The sequence below is a fragment of the Accipiter gentilis genome, chromosome 16, assembly GCF_929443795.1.
Source record: "Accipiter gentilis chromosome 16, bAccGen1.1, whole genome shotgun sequence".
Lineage (NCBI taxonomy): Eukaryota > Metazoa > Chordata > Aves > Accipitriformes > Accipitridae > Astur > Astur gentilis.
Genome location: NC_064895.1, coordinates 334,707 through 352,653, shown reverse-complemented (window position 1 = coordinate 352,653; position 17,947 = coordinate 334,707). Strand labels below are relative to the sequence as shown.

The window sequence follows — 17,947 nt, the reverse complement described above, 5'->3', positions numbered from 1 at the left end:
TCTGAGGCGTCAAGTGTGGGGCAAGCTGCATTCCCACATTGCTAGAGACAAAAGTGTGAAATTAATGTCCTGAGTAATTGGGATCCTCTTGTGCACGGGGACGGGTTTGATTTTGAATGGACAGGAGCGTGTTTATCCCTGCACACATCTTTCTGTCTGTCCCGCACTGCCGCCTGCCGTGCTTGTGCCAGGTTCACCATGCTGTGGCCGAGCCCTGCGGGGATCATCTCTGCCCAGACTGGCCCTGTTTTTGCTTTCTTGTCCCCCTGCCCCCCAAAATCATCCTGATGACAGTTTCTCAGGTTCCTGTTGAGCCTGTGTCTCTCTCCTCTCATCCAGAAGGAAGCCAAGCGCCCTGTCCCTCTGTCGGCCTCTGCTGAATATTTTTGCCCATGGAATGGCCTCATTAAGGCAGAGTAATTAGCGGTCCCTTGGCTGCCCTCCACGCAGCTGAGCTGGAGCTTGCTCCATCTCTGTTCCTGCTCTTCCCACCTCTGGTGCTGCAGCCAGCCTCACGCAGGGGTGCTGCGGGGCTGAGTTGAGCTGTGGGGAAGGGGGCAGGTTTGGGACCAGGGAATAGGCACAAGCTGTCTGGCAGGAAGGTGACAAAATGCTGCCCCAAGTATCCCCCCACCAAGGAAGCTGGAGGCTTTGGCATCCTGGGGCTGTGCCTGGCACTGGAGAGGTGCCAGTGGCCCCTGAGCATTTCCCTTAGGATGCGGCTGGGATGCTGTGCTGGCCGGGGTGGGGGTCCGAGGCATGGAGATGGTGCAAGCTGGGGGTCTGGGCAGCCCAGGGCTCCCTGGAGAAAGGTGATGCTCTGGCATCTTCCCTTAACTGGCAGTCCCCCGGGGATGGCCAGGCTGGGGCTTTCCTCCCACAGCGCCCCAGTGACTGGTGGGCTCTGCAGCCCCGGGGGGGACCGGTTTTACCTCCCGGGGAGTGTTTGGCTTGTGCGGGCGTGCGTGAGCGTGGAGGCCACAAGGATCCCTCCGAGCGCCGAGTCAGATGTCCTGGATGTGGGCCACCAGCTTCCACCCAGCGGTTCCTTCTCTGAGCTAAACAGCTTAACAGAGGGGGTTTTAATTTTATTTACTTTTTAGCCTGGTTTTCTAAGGAAATAAGGCTGACGTGATGGCGGTGGCTGTGTGTGCTGGTGTCTGTCCCATCCACCGTCCCCTCCTCCCCATCTCGGAGCTGGCAGCAGGGCTTGAGGTGACAGCTCCTCGCACAAGGAGGTGTCTGTTCCTGGGGGCTGGGGGGGCTGTACTGGACCCTCGAGGGGCATGGGCTGCCTGTCCGTCCTGCAGCCGGCGCCCTTCGGGGCTGGAGTTTGTCTTCGTGCCTGTCCTGTTAACATACTTCTAATTAAGGAAAATTGTCCCCAGGAGCAGTGTTTATCCATGGAGTACGTTGCCTCTACAGAGACGGTCTTGTTCTCTGGGGGAGAGGATGTCTGTGGAGGGAAGAGACAGAAATTCCTCCAGATTATGGTATTATGTAAATGTATCAAACGGATCATTCCCTATAAAAAGGAAAGTAGGAAACCAATGTATTTGAGAAGCCCTGGGGACTGCATTCCTGACGAGCCTCCGTTCCTCTTCTGGAGGCGTTTTTGAACCAAAACATTCGGCAACTTCTCCAAGCTTTTTTCTGCAGCAGCCGCGTGTTGTTGGCTCTCCCAGTGCCCGGTGCTGCGGGGTGTGCAGTGCGGCTGCCTGCCTGGGCTTCTTGCTGGGTGGCAAGTTGGACACAGCCCCCCCTCACCCCTTGGGCTCTGGCTTGCGTGGGTTTTGCTGGGACCAGGAGGATGCAGTGCCGACTGCCCTGGGAGGCTGCTCTCCGGGCGGCTTCTCCGCTTCTGATGTGGCACGGACAAGCAGTTTTGGTGCGTTGTCTGCTTAGGCTGTGAACCACACAGTTATCCGTGTATGTTTCTCTGTGGCTGGTCACTGCAGCCCAAATGCCTTAGGCACTTGTTTACTAGGGCTTGTGTTAGGTCTGATCCACCGTAGCTGAAGCAAAAAATGTGGGCTGTTCTTAGTAGATGCACTTGGATGTAAATATTCTTTATTTAAAAACAACAAGCAAATGTCAGCAGCAGAGCTCAGTCCAGGTCTTTTGTCTGTCCCGTGTGCTGGGGTAAGGATGGAAACGCACTTCAGCAGAATGGGGGCAAGGACCTCTGTGTCTGGCATTGGAAGTGGTGATGCTTTCAGCTGCTTCAAAGGAGAGGCTTGCAAGCAGGGTTCCCAGCAGAGCTGGGACCTCTCCTGATCAGTGTCCCTGTCCTGCGCTGGTCCAGACACCCCATGTGGAGTGCTCATTTTAGAGCACTAAATTGAGAAGTGGGATTTCTTCCAGGCTGCTGCAGTACAAAGCACTTATTTCCAAGCTCTTTGCACCTTCACCACTATAGGTGGTTTCTCTTCTTCCATGCTTAACTGTGCAAGAGTCAGGGCGAGGTGCTGAGTTGCATGCATCTTAACTGCAGCTGTTTCAGAACTGTGTCGAAATCCATGTTTTAGTCTGAGAGAAAATTGCGCATTTCCTTCCTCCTTGTGTCAGGCCACAATTGATGTATTTGCAGACTGCACAACAACTGATTCATGCAGAGGAAAGTTATGTGCTGGGTCAGCAAAGCTTGTTCCCCAAAAAACCCACAGCCTTGTGGCGCTTGACTAGTCGTGGGGTAAATTGGATGCTCCGTGGCTAGGGTTAAGGGAGGGAGAACCACTGGCAGGAGCTTCTGTGGACAGCCGTTGAGTTGGTAACATGCTTGTGTCAAGGAGCTATTTGAGCGGGACAGGGTGCTCCCAGCCCCATCAAGCACAGGATGAAATTGGAATTGGGGAGGGGGGAAGGTTATTGCTGAGAGTGCCTGGGAGGACTTGTAAGAGTTGACAGTGCCAAGAACTTCTTGGGTGGAGGCTCGGTGCTTCTGCTGCCTCTTGGGGCAGTTGCTCTCCCTGAGTGTGCCCTGGTAGTGCTGTGACAGGTCTCAGCCTGGTGTCAGAGGAGTCTGGGCTGGAAGGGACATGTGGGAGCCTGCTCCTCCAGGCAGCTGGCCCCACTGGTGGCTCCTCAGGACCTGTTGGCCCCAGAGGCTGCTTCAGCTTCTTCCACTGGTGGCCATGAGAAGGAAAAAGGAAAATCCAAGCACAATGTCACATAGATTATTTTGTGGTGGGAACTTCAGCAAAAGTCAGGACCACTGGGTTTGTGTTCACATGAGCGTGAAACCAGGAAACATCTGTGCAGGGTGGGTTTCGGAGTTTGCTGAAGTTCCCACTCCGCCTTTGTTGAGCAACGTGCCACTTGCACGCTGGTGAACTTCGTGGTGCTCCCTCTCCCCTCTGTCCTCCCTTCCTCAGCCCTCTCCCCACAAGGAAGGCAATGGTCAAAGCCCACTTCAACCAGCGGTGTTCCTGGCCAGTGCCTCTGAGTGGAGCAGGCTGGCTGGTGTGGACGGCGGCTCGCCAGCCTGACGAGGTTGGTCAGCTTCTTCCAGGAAGAGCCTTTAAAGTTGACATTCCCTGTTCTCTGCCCCCACAAGCTCATTTTCAAACACTAGCAAGTAAATAAATCTTGGGAAATTAGTTTTGCATGTTGCAATTGCTTGCAACACCCAGCCATGGTTGAGCAAGGAGGAAGATTTGACTCTGGGATGGGAATTGATGTGGGGGGGGTGCACTCACCAGCCAGCCCCGCTCCACTGCTGGGAGCTGCGGGCAGGAGGAGAGGGGTGGCTTCTTCCTTCTGTGATGAAAGTTGTTCACAGGACCCCTCTCGTGCCTGGAGACAGGCTGGTCCCTGCTGGTGCCCCTGAGCTGGGTCTCTGCACGCGTCTTGCCAGTCATGGGTGTCCGTAGGACACCTTCCCTGGGTGCCCGATCTCCTGCCAGGGGACGCGCAGTGCCTGGACGGGGAGAGACCGCGTCCCTCACTCCTCCCCTCTCCCAAAGCCAAGTGGTGAGTGGGGGGAGAGCTCTCTGTGGGCTAACATGAGGGGTTAAAAATAGACCTATGCTAAATTAGCTTCCACCAAAAGTTCAAGAGGAAATCCAGGTTTAGCTGAGGCTACAAGAAAGAGCTGAAAATAATAATAATAATAAAAACTAATTCCTGCAAAGGAGGGGGGAGGATGGCGAGCAGGGAGAGAAGGAGCAAGCTGAAAAACAAAAGCCTTTGAGGAGGGTAATGCTTTCCAGCTGCAAAAATACAGCCTGGGAGAAGAGCAAGTGCTTGCGTCACCCCCAGCTCTCTGGCCCAGCGCTGCCCCACTCAGAGCTGGGGCCCGGCTGGGAGACCCCTGAGAGGACTGGGACCCTCTCCTCTGACAGGGAGAGGTGAACACTGCAGAAATGGGATGAGGGAAGCTGTGGGCCCCAGGAAGCAAGCAGCTGGAATCTATAGCTTGTTTTGGCCATTTTCCCTTCTGATTCCCGTTTAGCCTTTGAGTGCCGCGTCGGTGAACTTCCTCTGCGTTGGACGGGCTGGATGCGGCTCCAGCTCAGCAGGATGCGGCCGGTGAGGTGGCAGCAGCCCCATGACGCCAGGGGCTTTTGGGGGAGAGCAATGGAAAAGGAGGATGGAGGTGTGGGCAAGTGCTGGTGACAGGGCGGCGATGACCGGGCCCCCTCCGGGAGGAAGGCAGCAAGGAAAAGTCAAAGCCTGCAGCCGTTGGGGTCCGCACCCCTGTGCGGGGGGCGAGGGCCTCCACACCGTCCTGCTGGGTGCTCCCTGTCCGCCCCTGCTTGGATTGCTCCCCAGGTCCTGTGACTCTGACTCAGCCATGCAGGCACCAGCCAAGACCTGGTTTTTTTTTTTGGGAGGGGGGGAATTCTTGCACATCCTTTGCTGAAGCATTTCTCGCCCAAGCAGGACTGCGTGTGTGTGCGTGGCTCTGCCGCCCCCTCCCCTTGTCAGAGGGGTGAATCAGGGCTGGTGGAGGGAGGGCAGGCGCTGGTCCAGGCAGTGTGACTCAGGCTGCCCTATCTCAGAGGCAGAGCACAGCCCTCGCCTGCCCCGCACCACCGCCATGTGCCTTTTTAGGTGGTTTTCGCTCAGCACAGAAACTTCTATCGCCAGCAGGCACCCAGGAGCTGGGTCAGGGGGTGCGGGGTCCCTGGCCGGACCAGGAGCCCAAACTTTGCCCCTGCCGCACCGCTGGCTCTGGCACACCACGGTGTGGCAGGAGCCCTGCGCGGGCCTTCGGCTCAGCTGGTTTGATGCTAATTCCTTGGCTCTGGCTGTTTCCACTTGTTTTTACGAGATGCATCATGCTGGGTGGTGGCTGCGGGTGCTGCAGCCTCGCCCTTCTGGAGGGGAGGATGGTTGGTCACCAGCCGGCCACCGCCGCCGGCAGGACGTCCCCGTCCCTGCCAGCACAGCCATGACACAAAATGCTCGGTGGAGGCGTGCAAGCAAGCGAGCTGGCCTGGATAACTCAGCGACTTGGGGTTTGGGTTTGTGCTCGGACAGGGCACCCCCACACCCCTGGGTGCTCATCAGTTGGGTCTCGTCAAAATCCAGGCAGCGCTTCGAGGTGCTACAGCAGGGAAGGGCTTGATATCATCAGGCTGAACCCTGCGAGCAGGGGGAGTGTGGGGCGTTGCAAAACGTCCTGGCTTGATTCATGTTTTCCCTCCCTCCGTGCTCCCGAGCTTCTGCGCTGGTTAATAATTCAGCAGCGTCTGGCCCTGCTCCTACGGGGCTGTCTGGGTCTCGATGTCCTCAGGGTGGTCGGGCTGTGGGGCTGCTGCTGCTCCCGTCCCTGCTCTGCCTTGCCCGTGCCAGCTGTGAAGCCAAGCCGCGGTGCTGGCTGTGTTGGCATGGGGGTGGTACGGGGTCTCAGGGGGGCACTAACCGAAAGGACAGGCCTCCAGAGCACTTGGCATCTCCCAGAGCGTGTAGGAGCTGCAGCCCCTCACCCTGGCCTTTGGCCTGGTGCTGGCAGGTGGGTGGTGGGGGGCTGAGCAGCACCGAGAACTGACCTGGTTGCGAGGAAGGAATTTGGGTGCATTGAGTTTATCGGATTTAACAGGCTTTTGCTGGTTTAATTAAATACTTAAATGCTGCGTGCCAGATGCTGTCTCTCACCTGCTTCAGGGCTCAGGGCGTCCCTGCAGCTCTGGATTAGCGCTGCCCGCTCTGCCTGGGCTGCCTTGCCTCAGCGGGCCTCTGCTTGCCGCCCTGGGCTGCTGTGGTCCCTCCCTGCACTGCCATGGGCATGGGCTCAGCAGACATTTGCTGTCCCGATGCTGCGGTTTGAACGTCTTCCCCTTCTGTGCTACTCGGCTTTCCAGGACCCAGCTTTGCCTCCTCCCCTCCTTCAGTGCCCACCTTGCAGAGCCTTCCCCCTGCTTGGGCTGGTGTTCCCGCAGGATGCTTTCCCAGCTGCGTGTGATGTCTCCGACGGCGCTGCCTTTTGCAGCTGGGCTGCCTGGGGGTTGGCAGGTCCCGTCTCCCTCGGGAGCAGAGGACAGGTTTGCTGTGTTGATCCACACGGGGCGGCCAGGGCCAGGTCCCTGGTGCAGTGCAGATCACAGCTCCATCGTGGCTCACACGGCCTTGCTCCTCAGCTACGTTTGTGCTCGAGATGCCTGGTGGGCTGGGACGTGGTCAGAGACCCCGTGCACAGGGACATGGGGGGCTTCTGGCTCCCTCCCTCCCTGCCTAATCTCTCCTCATCCCCCCTCTCCCACGGCCCAGATGTGGAGCAGATGGCTATTGACTGGCTCACGGGCAACTTCTACTTCGTGGATGACATCGATGACAGGATCTTTGTCTGCAACAAGAATGGAGTCACCTGTGTCACGCTGCTGGACCTGGAGCTGTACAACCCCAAGGGGATAGCACTGGACCCAGCTATGGGGTAAGAGTCCTGCCTGGGGCTGGGAGGGCTTGGCATTGCTGCCTGGACCTGCACCAACAATTTGAGGAGGTGGAGCAAGCCAGGCGGGTCCAGCTGCTGCAGTCAAGTGGGGTAGCAGGGATCCTGCTGGGGAAGCGACTCGCCTGCCTGCGAGGACTCTTCTGGGCTTTAGCAATGAGTGAATCGCGGTGTTTTCTCTCCCTCAGCTGAGACTGGGGCCATGTGCTGTAGGGTAGTTGTGGCATCAGAGTTTTAAGCATCCCACTGGTACCAGCCAGTTTTGGAGGAGGTGAAGGTTTGGTCCTTAGGGATGGGTCAGAGCAGCCTGAGCCTCTGCAGCTGGCACTGCACCAGGAACAGACACTGGTGTAGAAGCAGAGCCGGACCAGTGCAGCACAGGCACATCGGCATCTGAACCTGGGTCTTCTAATTAACTGTTCTTGGTGACAGCTTGCAAGCATGTGGTCCTTCCCTCTGGGGCTGGTGGGGTCTCCTGTACCTGCATGCCTGTGTCCAGAAGCCCCTCTCTGGAGGAGCGCTTCCCACTCTGCCTGCCCTGGGCAGTGGCTTTGCTGGTGCTTGGTCCTGCAGGAAGGACCTGGCCAGGCTCAGGACAAGCTGCTGCTTCCAGCTTGTGGCTGCGTGGTTACAGCTCTGCACCAGCTTTCAGGAACTGAAACAGTCAGATACTTGCATGGATTGAGCAGCTCCCCTCATGCCTATTTATATGGGGTGCTGCGGTCAGATGGTAACTCGCAGGCAGCAATCCCGTGCATGGGGAAGCTGGGATGCTGAATCATCGGCACAGCTCAGGGCACGTGCGGCAGCTGCTGGACCCCAGGAGCAGGGAGCTGGTATGGCCGAGGCCACAGTGGGCAGAGTGGAGTGGCATGCAAGATCCCACTGGGCACTTACTGTGAACGTGGTCTCGCCGCTGGGCATGGGTGCAGGGGAAATCCCACTGCCCAGCAGGGAAGTCTGTGGGCGTGCGAGCGTGGTCTGCCTAACCTGACAGCACACGCCGTCCAAGGGTGCTCACCTGTGCATGCTGCAGGGTTCCAAGTGAAACTAGTAAAGAGGACATCTGCCCCCTTACCTGCTGCTTTCCAGATGGGTGCTTTTATCCTTGCTTGAATGAAGAGAGCTGATGTTATTGAGCAGAAAATCTGAGTTATTTTTTTATAAGTAAATATCATGTAGCAGCCTGGAGAGAGACTCTGGCCTTGAACAGGAAAGGTGCAGGCAAGCCCCACGGGTGACTTGGGCTCTGCAGCAGAGACCCAGCACGGCTCGGGTGCTCAGGGCAGTGGTGCTGAGCACCGGCTCTGCGCTGTGCCTTGCCTGGGAAACGCTGTGCCAGGAGCTGCTGCCACAGGCAGGACGGCTCTCGGACACACAGCAGACGGGCAGATGCATCAGGTTGTGTTTTAACGTGTCAGCTGGTGGATGGCCCTGGACCTCTTCCTGGTGACACCAGCAAATCTGGGTTCAAGCTTTTGTCTGCCTGTCTCAGCATCTCTGCCCAGGTTGCTGCAGCTCCTCCGAGCTCCCCCTGCTGCCGTGCCTGGCAGCAGGTGCAGGCAGGTGCTGGCAGCCCTTGGCACAGCTGGGCTGTGCAGGCAGCGAGAAGCTCCCCTGGACCAGCCCTGGCTGGGAGCTGCTGTGGTGGACCCCAGCCACCCTTGCGCTGATGGGGGCAAGCTCGTGTCTGCAGGCACAAGCGTGCGCTGTCTGTGCATCTGCATCTTTCCTCTCTCTGGGTTGAACGTGACATCCAGGCTCTGAGCTCCCATGTTTGCCCTTCTCATGCAGCAAAGTGTTCTTCACCGACTACGGGCAGATCCCCAAGGTGGAGCGTTGTGACATGGACGGGCAGAACCGCACCAAGCTGGTGGACAGCAAGATCGTCTTCCCCCACGGCATCACCTTGGACTTGGTGAACCGGCTGGTGTACTGGGCTGATGCCTACCTGGACTATATTGAGGTGGTGGACTACGAAGGGAAGAACAGACATACCATCATCCAGGGCATCCTGGTGAGTGGGGCTGGGGGGAGGTCGGAGGGGGCTAGAGGCATGTCTGAGCTTGGCCTGATGGGGCTCTGGTCCACAGGCTTGGCTTTGCTGGTCCATCAAAGTAAAGGGGCAAGCTGCTGAACACCAACCAGTTCTGCAGCACCTGCCTGCCAAGCCCAGTCTCGTGCCCTAAAGGAGGCAGAGACGGGATCGGGGGCTTTGCACGGCTCAGAGTCAGGGTTCTCATGTCTCCTCCTAAATTCCTTGTGGCCTGCGCGGTGCCTTCCAGATTGAACACCTCTATGGGCTAACCGTCTTTGAGAACTACCTCTACGCCACCAACTCTGACAATGCCAATGCCCAGCAGAAAACCAGCGTCATCCGGGTCAACCGCTTCAATAGCACCGAGTACCAGGTGGTGACGCGGGTGGACAAGGGAGGAGCACTGCACATCTACCACCAACGGCGCCAGCCCACAGGTGGGACCCCAGCCTGGGAAAAGCAGCTTCTTGGACCCCAAAGGCTGGGCGGTGATGGGGACAGGCTGCGCCTTCTGAATTCCTTCTCCTAATGGGGCCAGACACCCAAGAAGGGTTCTCTTGCCCAGGAGCCTCCATCAGTAGCAACTTGTGGCCCCAAGAAGCCATTCTCAGCCAGGGCCTGACCCTGTCTCCTCACCCCTAGCTCCCCCCGACCCTGTGAGCTCTGTGTGCCTGGGCAGGGGTCCGCAGTGGGAGCCTCGCTGCAGGGGATGGCAGCAGAGCGAGGGGCACTGCTGGAGCCTGCCTAGGGGTGATGAGTGCTGGGTGGGCCAAAATGCACTGGCCCAGGGACAGGGACGGAGGAGCCAGCTGCCCAGCTGTGGTCCACAGGGACTCCCCAGAGCTGCCGTCCTGCTAACAGTGCTCCTTGGCCAGGGGCTTGGGTGGGATTCCTGCTCCTCAGGCAGCCAGGGGCCAGCCTCTTGCTGGGCTGCCACACACCCTGGGGGTGCCCCTGGCCCCCACTATCGCTCCGTCTCCTCCTGCGAGAGACATGGCAGCCATCCCCATGAGCTGGGCAGCTGCACCACATGGTTGATCGATCACGTCTCGCTGGAAAGTGCAGGGACATTGGAGGAAATGCAGCATCTTGAAATATTAATGGCTCCTTTTGCAGTGCCCGTGTGCTCTTGGTCCCTACCGCCGGCATTGTTCACCCTTCAAGCAGGGCCATGCGCTCCTGGGCACCAAGGGATTTCAAGGGAGTTGAAAGGCTTCAGAGCTGCAGGCACCGTCCCCTCCCCGCATCCGTCCCTGTCTGCCTGCTCCACCCCCAGCACCTTCCTGCAGTTAATCAATTTACTCTTTTAAAATCCTCTTAGCAGCCTGCTTGGCATTTTCCAGAATATAAAACTAATTAGGAGATTTCTGAGCAGTGAAGGAGTGTGATTAAGGGGACTTTCCAGGCTGGTGCTGGCTGTCCCCGCACAGGGGCTCATCCTGCCAACGCTGTCTGCGGAGTGGCCGGGCATCCCCACTCTTGCCATGGCCCGTGAGGCCTGCGCTGGCAGGACGGAGGCACCGTGGACCAGTGGCTGTGGCAGCGTGCTGGGACACGCCGTGCTGGTTTCTGCTCTGCAGTGATCCTTCATCTTGGGCAGGTCCTTTTCCATCTCTGCATTGTCTGTCCCGAGCAGCGCTCAGCCCCAGGCTGACTGGCCAGGACCTCCGGGGGGAAGGGGCCCCCCTAAAGTCCAGAGAGCCATGGTTTTGCCGGCAGCACTCATGAGACCGTCTCCGCATCCCTGCTGTTGCAGACTATTGTCCCCTTCCTGGCCAGCATGGACCTGTGGCTGGGCAGGACATCTCTGTGCTGCTCTGGTTGCCTCTGGCTGCTGGAGTCCACGCTCTGTGTTGCAGTGAGGAGCCATGCCTGTGAGCCGGATCAGTTTGGCAAGCCGGGAGGCTGCTCAGATATCTGCCTCCTTGGGAACAGCCACAAGACCCGAACTTGCCGGTGCCGCTCTGGGTTCAGCCTGGGCAGTGACGGGAAATCCTGCAAAAGTGAGTCCTGGCCTTCCCTGGAGAGCTGCAAGAGGGGGCGCGGGGGCTGGCGGAGGGCAGAGGGACTGGGGTGGGCAGAGGCACTTGTGCCAGACCATTGGGAGCGCATGGGCCCAGGGACAAGCAAAGCTTTTCAATTCCTTCCTTCCCAGTTGCAAACACCCCTTTCCTTCCTGACCTAAGCCGTCGGCTGCCTCCTGGGCTTTGTGTTCCCTGCAGACCTGCTGGGTGCAGGGGCAGGTTGCTGCTTCCTCCCAGCCTCTGTGTCGCAGCTGTGACCCCACGAAAGCCCTGGTGCTACGTGCCTCTGGCTGCCCACCACCACTGCCTCCCTGTCTCTTTCCAGAGCCTGAGCACGAGCTGTTCCTGGTGTATGGGAAGGGGCGTCCAGGCATCATCCGTGGGATGGACATGGGAGCCAAAGTGCCGGACGAGCATATGATCCCCATCGAGAACCTCATGAATCCCCGAGCGCTGGACTTCCACGCTGAGACTGGGTTTATCTACTTCGCTGACACCACCAGCTACCTCATTGGGCGCCAGAAGATTGATGGCACGGAGCGAGAGACCATCCTGAAGGATGGTGCGTGACTGGGGGGCCCAGCCTGGTCCCTCCCCAGCGGGGTCAGCCCCTGGGAGCTGGCAGCAATGGCCATCAGTACATTTCCTCATGTAATGGCAGCGCTTCTGTCCTCTCCCTTGCGTCCTTGACCCCTAAAACTAAGGTTTGAAGCTGCTGTTTGTGTTTACCTGTAGACTGCTGTTGAGAGACAGGTACAGAGCACGTGCCCCAGCAGAGGCGGGAGAGGGACCCCTGTCCCTGGATATCCCCCTTCTGCCCAAGCTGGCCCTCCCCAATCCAGTCAGACAGGAGGAGGAGGATGGGATGGGGGATCCTCAGTCAGGGTCCCTGGGGCTTAGTGTGGTGGCTAATCCATCCCCATGCTGCCAGCCGAATACGTTTGTGTTGCCTGGGGTTGAACCAGCCAAGGACACTCCTGAATTTGGCTTTTTCCAGCCCAGGCTTCCCGTGGCTCCGGGGGAGCTGCCTGCACTGGGGCTGGGGGGGGGGGGTCCGTTATCCCTGTCAGTTTGAGTTGGGCTCGGGTAGTGCCGAATGCACTGTGAATCATATGGGGCTGTCACTTCCACTTTTCATCTTCCCGCTGCTGCGCAGCCCTGGTGATGAGCGCCCGCTCCTGCTTTTCCCCCAAGGCATCCACAACGTGGAAGGGATCGCTGTGGACTGGATGGGGAACAACCTGTACTGGACAGATGATGGCCCGAAAAAGACCATCAGCGTGGCTCGGCTGGAGAAGGCGGCCCAGACACGGAAGACACTGATCGAGGGGAAGATGACCCACCCCCGAGCCATCGTGGTGGACCCCCTGAATGGGTGCGGGTGCTTGGGCAGGCAGGGCTGGCTCCCAGGAGAGCACGGCTGCTCCTGCCCGCAGCAGGGACCAGCAGAGCTGGCAGTTGGGTCCCCAGCTCCTCACAGCGGTCGCTGCATTTGAGCAGTCGCAGTGCCTCACGAGCTGTGACAGCGGGGCCAGGCATGGCGGTGGCAGCGGCTCTGTGCTGTGTGGCAGGTTCAGCCTGGGCTCGGCAGTGCTGGTGTGGCTGGGAGGGATGTCGGGCTGGGGCTTAGCTGTAGGCACAGGGCAGCAGGACCTCCCTGCTGCTTTGTGTTAGCTGCTCTGTGAGAAGCTGGAGAGTTCATACCTGGTTCGGTGGAGGCAGAGCTGGTCACTCCTCAGATCAGTGGTGGGGTGGTCTCTGAGCCCAGCTCGTCTGCGTCTGTGGCAGGTGGATGTACTGGACGGACTGGGAGGAGGATCCCAAGGACAGCAAGAGGGGCAAGATCGAGAGAGCCTGGATGGACGGTTCCAACCGCAACATCTTCATCACCTCCAAGACCGTCCTGTGGCCCAATGGGCTTAGCCTGGACATCCCAGCCAAAATCCTTTACTGGGTGGATGCTTTCTATGACCGCATCGAGATGGTCTATCTCAACGGCACCGAGCGGAAGGCAAGTGAAGGCCCCACGGGTTCTCGGACACTGATTGCCCTGGAGCTGGGGCCATGGACAGCTGAGCCATCACCTCAGCTGGCTGCATCCACTGCGGGTCTGCTCAGTGGGTGGCTGGCTATTTTCGGCCGTGCTCCCCTGCCGCCTGCTCCCTCCTCTCTCCTTCCAATGTCCCTTGCCCTGTGCCTCCATTTGGGCTTTTCCTGGGCGCCCATCCCAGCTAACAACCAGCCCCTTCACCTCCCTGTGCCTGCAGATAGTGTATGAGGGACCTGAGCTGAATCATGCCTTCGGGCTGTGCCACTACAGCAGCTTTCTCTTCTGGACCGAGTACCGCAGCGGCAGCATCTACCGGCTGGACCAGGCCTCCAAGGTGGTGAGCCTGCTGCGGAATGAGCGCCCACCCATCTTCGAGATCCGGATGTACGACGCGCAGCAGCAGCAAGGTGCTGGGGCCACCTCTGCCTGGCACCTCGGGGACCTGCCATGCACAAGGGAACGGTGGGGCTAGAAGAGGGATGGGACTGGGGGCTGAAGAAGTGCCCTGCCCAAGAAGCCCCCCACCTCTTTTTGCTTCATTTTGGCCATATCCCTGCCTGTCTGTCCATCCCCATTCACCCTGTCTCTCTCCGTAAACCCTGCTGTCACTCATCCCCTGCCCTTCCAGCCTTTCCTTTCTTTCTCCCCCTTCCTCCCTGCCTGCCAGGCTTCCTGGCTAGTTCTGCCAGGGTTTATGTCTCCTGGGGGGTCCCCTCTGCCTTGCGTGGCCTGAAGAGCTGGCAGCTCCAGCTGGGTTCCAGCCGTGGAGCCTGCTGAGAGGCCGGGGGGTTGGGGGCACCCAGCAGCCCCCCTGTGACTCAGCAGAGTTTTACTGAGTGCTGAAGTCCCCTTCTCCTCACCCCTGCCTTACCTCCACAGTGGGGTCCAACAAGTGCCGTGTAAACAATGGTGGCTGCAGCAGCTTGTGCCTGGCCACCCCCCGAGGCCGTCAGTGTGCCTGTGCCGAGGACCAGATCCTGGGATCGGACTCTGTCACCTGCCAGGGTAGGCTGCCTTGGGGGCCCGGCCCCCAGTGGAGACCCCCTTTCCCCAAGAGATGGGTAGGGACGTGGGGTCTGCGGCTTCACTCTGGCGCATCAGCAGTGATGCCTCATGCAGTGGGGGGCTGGCCTGGGGCTCAGGGAGGTGGGTGCTCCCTGCACCCTTGGGAGCCTGCAGACAAGTGACGTTACCAGCTTGCACAGTGGCAGCAGGACAGCCGCCCTCCTGGGGAAGCAGGTGGAAATCCCTGGTGGGGATTGCTGCGCAGAAGCTGTGCAACTGTGTTTGACGCTGCCCGCGCAGTTGGGGTGGGTTCGTTCTGCTGCCAGTATGGGGGAGAGCCAGGTTCAGGGTGGGGAGCGTCGGTGGCTTTCCCACCTTAAGTGAGGTGCTTTGCCAGCTTAAATGAGAGGGGTGAAGCTCTGCTGGTGCAGCCTGTGCATGCAGGCTGAGCCAGGGTCTGTCCCCCTGCATCGTGGGCTGCACCTTCTCGTTCCGTGCTCAGGAGCATGGTGCACATGGGCACAAGTGTCTGTGTATACTCTCAGGGCTGCTGGGCAGTCATGTAGACATCCTGCCAGCCTGGGGACACAGGACTGTCCTTGCTGGTGCCCTGCACTTGGTTAAAATCATCCCCTCCCTTTGCTCTTCCCTTGCCAGCCAACCCGTCCTACATCCCCCCTCCACAGTGCCAGCCTGGGGAGTTTGCCTGCAAGAACAACCGCTGCATCCAGGAGCGCTGGAAATGCGACGGGGACAACGACTGCCTGGACAACAGTGACGAAGCCCCTGAGCTCTGCCGTGCGTAGCCACCTCCTGCACAGCAGGATAGCGGTTTACATGCTCCTGGGGCAGCACGATTCGGGCTAAGCTTCCCCCAGATGTGGGGCCAGTGGCTGGGACAGGGCCGGGCAGCCAGGACCCCTGCATCCCTTCCCCAGCTCTAGGAAGGGAGCAGGCTTGAATGGTTGAGGGGGGAAGTGGTGATTAGGATCCTGGATCCCCAGTTTGTCTGAGGCTCCCTTCCCTTTTCTGTCTTAGTTTTTCTCTCCACCAGACATGGAGGAGGAACGGGGGTGGGATGGAGAAGGGCAGATCCTGAGTATGTGTCTCCTCTGCAGACCAGCACACCTGCCCCTCAGACCGTTTCAAGTGCAAGAACAACCGCTGCATCCCCAACCGCTGGCTCTGTGATGGGGACAACGACTGTGGGAACAACGAGGATGAGTCCAACTCCACCTGCTCAGGTGAGGAGCCTGCCTCATCCTCAGGGAACAGAGGGAGAGCTTGCACTGCTGTGCCGAGACATAGCCTTCGCTGTTCCCTGCACGCTGCAGGGCCGAAGCCAAGGTTTCGGGGCCTTGTGCCTCCCTGCTGCCCACCTTGCAGCCAGTTTGGCTTTTGCTGCCTGTGCCTCGCAGGAGCCCTGGGGGGTTTGTTCCCTGCCTTTCCCCCAGCGAAGCCAGGAAGTGCCAGCTACTAAAGCTCTGTCTGTCTCTCCCTGAGCCAGCTCGGACCTGCTCCCCCAACCAGTTCTCCTGTGCCAGTGGGCGCTGCATCCCCATCTCCTGGACGTGTGACCTGGATGACGACTGCGGGGACCGCTCAGACGAGTCTGCCTCCTGCGGTGAGCTGGGGTGGGGAGCACTGGGAGCACAGGGCCCTTTGGGGGGAGCACTGCTCCTCACCCCACTGCAGGGCAGAGGCACCAGTGGGGCCAGATGTGAGGACTGGGGCACAGGGTATCTCCCCCACACTGATCGTGCTTCTGCCTCCTCTGCAGCCTACCCGACCTGCTTCCCCTTGACACAATTCACCTGCAACAACGGGCGCTGCATAAACATCAACTGGCGGTGTGACAATGGTAAGGACCACGGCCCCGCAGCTGCCAAGGGGGGCACAGCTGGGGACGGCGAGATCAGATGCAGAGGTGCCAGCCTGGCAGGGGACCCTGTTCCTGCGAGGGCCACGTCTCAGCCTTGTGCTAAATGGCAGAACCCAGGCCCTGAATGGAGGAGGCATTAGCTGAAGCTGTAAGCTCATCCTGCAACACCGAGACCCACATTTTCCTTGACTGCCCTTGGGGGAGCGTATGTTGGAGGAGTAGCTTGGCAGGGATCATTTCGGCAAACCTTGGCGTTCTTTGCAAGGTGGCCAAAACTCTGCCTCAGTGCCTGAGACAAGTGTGGAGTGGCCTGTGTTGCTGGCAGGGCTGAGCCAGGTCCTGTAGCCCCAGGGAAGGCAGGAGAGGTCTCCTGGTGAGCTCACATCTGGCCTTGCGTCTGTTTCCAGGGCCAGGTCTCGGAGAAATAGTTTGCCTCAAGGCTGCTTTCCTTCCCCACAGGTTTATTTCGGTCTTCCTAGCAGCTCTGCATCATTAGGTTTAATTAGTGGCTTCACAGCAGATGAGACACATTCAGAGCTGCAGAGTACATGTACCGGTGCAGGGGGTTAGCGGGGAGCTGTGGGTTCAGGTCTCTCCCTGGGGTCTTCCTGAGCAAATGGCCTCTTCCTCCTGGGGCAACCCCACCTCTGAGCCATCCCCGCCAAGGGATGGTCTCTTTTCCTGAGGATGCACTGGTGCTGGCAGCCGGGCGCTCGCAAAAGCGACGGCCTTGGCGTGGAGCGCCTCTGTGCAGCCACGAGCTTTGCCAGTCACCTGCAGGGCAGAAGCTGCAGCGATGAGGCCCTCGCAGCCCTGTTGCCCTGGGCTCCCCCAGCACCCTCTGCTGCTTCTGGTCTCGCCTCCCAGGCTGCTCGGTGTGCCTGCGCAGCTTCTGTGTGTCCCTCTCCTTGTCAGTGTTCACGTCCCGGCGTCAGCGTGTTTTTGTGCCACCCTCTGTGCGTGTGCCGTGTTGTGTTGTTTTGTTTGTCATTGTGCCCACTCTCCTGTCTGGTTGGTTCTGTGTTTCAGAAAAAGATTGTGGGGATGGCTCTGACGAAAAGAACTGTCCAAAGCCTACCGGTTAGTGCATAGATCAACATGCACCAGACCCCAACCTGGCCCTGTGCATACCCCAAACCTGCCCCCTCCAGAATGCTACAAGCCCCATGGGCTGCTTCTCCAGACACTGGCAATGCCCCCTGTGCTCTCTGGCAATGCCATGCTCTCTGGCAACGCACCCCATGCTCTCTGGAAATTCCCCCTGTGCTCCAGCAGCGGAAGGGACATGCTGGGTGCCAGGGAGTGAAGCAGCCATCCCTCCCAGCTCACTGAGTGGGGTTGCTTGGGAAACTCCTTTTGGTGGGAGCCCAGAGAGGTCGGGGTCTGCAGCTGCAGGAGCTGGGCTGCTGGTGAAGCTGCATGGCAGCTGTCAGTGCCATCGTCCCCGTGCCCATTGTGAGCTCCCCTGTGCGGGGGGAGACTGAGGCACTGGGAGGCAAAGGCCCTTTACCAAGCTCAGGTAGGGTGTCTGCAGCAGAGCAGAGCCCTGTGGTGGTTCAAGCAAGCCAGGCCAGCCCCATGCCTGGTGCCGGTGCCAGCAGGGCTGGCAGAGGGGCTGCATTGCCAGTGTTCCAGTACTGTCAGACTAAATCTTCCCCTGCCCATCAGTGGGCGATGGGGTTTGCTCCAGGCAAGCTGACACCCCCCAATTGGCTGTACCAGCCCACCTCCCCAGGGATGCACCCTGTGAAGGAGTGCACCATCTCCCCAGCTCCGCTCCTCTGTGGAGCAGAGCGGTCCCCTTGGTGCTGGGTGCCCTCCCAGCCTCCCCAGGTACATGGCTGATCTATGCAGTTTCTGTGTTTCATTTTCTTTGTGCGCTGCTGGTGCTGTGGCTGCACCTGGCGAGTGTGTTGGGTGGTGGGAGGGCCAGGGGCTCTCCGTTCAGCCTGGCCTCTCCGGTGGGGGTCCTGCTGCCGCCGGGGCTGCCCATCACCCCACGTCCTGTCTGTTGGCATGGTCTGTCCGATCCCCGTCGTTCCCCGCTTTCCCC

At 59.4% G+C, this 17,947-nt stretch overlaps 1 protein-coding gene across 8 annotated transcripts in view; it reads left to right on the top strand.

Annotated features, from left to right (window-relative positions):
* LRP1 (LDL receptor related protein 1) overlaps positions 1-17,947 on the top strand; it is a 91,314-nt gene that overhangs the window by 36,984 nt on the left and 36,383 nt on the right. For 5 of the 8 annotated variants that reach the window (XR_007508276.1, XM_049818374.1, XM_049818370.1 and 2 more), the window contains 14 exons: positions 6,715-6,877; positions 8,690-8,912; positions 9,181-9,370; positions 10,793-10,936; positions 11,283-11,519; positions 12,152-12,332; positions 12,746-12,968; positions 13,225-13,414; positions 13,887-14,012; positions 14,670-14,810; positions 15,131-15,256; positions 15,520-15,636; positions 15,793-15,873; positions 16,924-16,974. Coding sequence is in view for 7 of the 8 variants with exons in the window: in XM_049818374.1 (XP_049674331.1) it covers positions 6,715-6,877; positions 8,690-8,912; positions 9,181-9,370; positions 10,793-10,936; positions 11,283-11,519; positions 12,152-12,332; positions 12,746-12,968; positions 13,225-13,414; positions 13,887-14,012; positions 14,670-14,810; positions 15,131-15,256; positions 15,520-15,636; positions 15,793-15,873; positions 16,924-16,974 (2,193 nt within the window). In the remaining variant the exon portion in view is untranslated. Of the gene's footprint in view, positions 1-6,714; positions 6,878-8,689; positions 8,913-9,180; positions 9,371-10,792; positions 10,937-11,282; positions 11,520-12,151; positions 12,333-12,745; positions 12,973-13,224; positions 13,415-13,886; positions 14,013-14,669; positions 14,811-15,130; positions 15,257-15,519; positions 15,637-15,792; positions 15,874-16,923; positions 16,975-17,947 lie in introns of all 8 variants that reach the window. The other 3 variants (XM_049818372.1, XM_049818373.1, XM_049818368.1) reach the window with 2 other exon arrangements.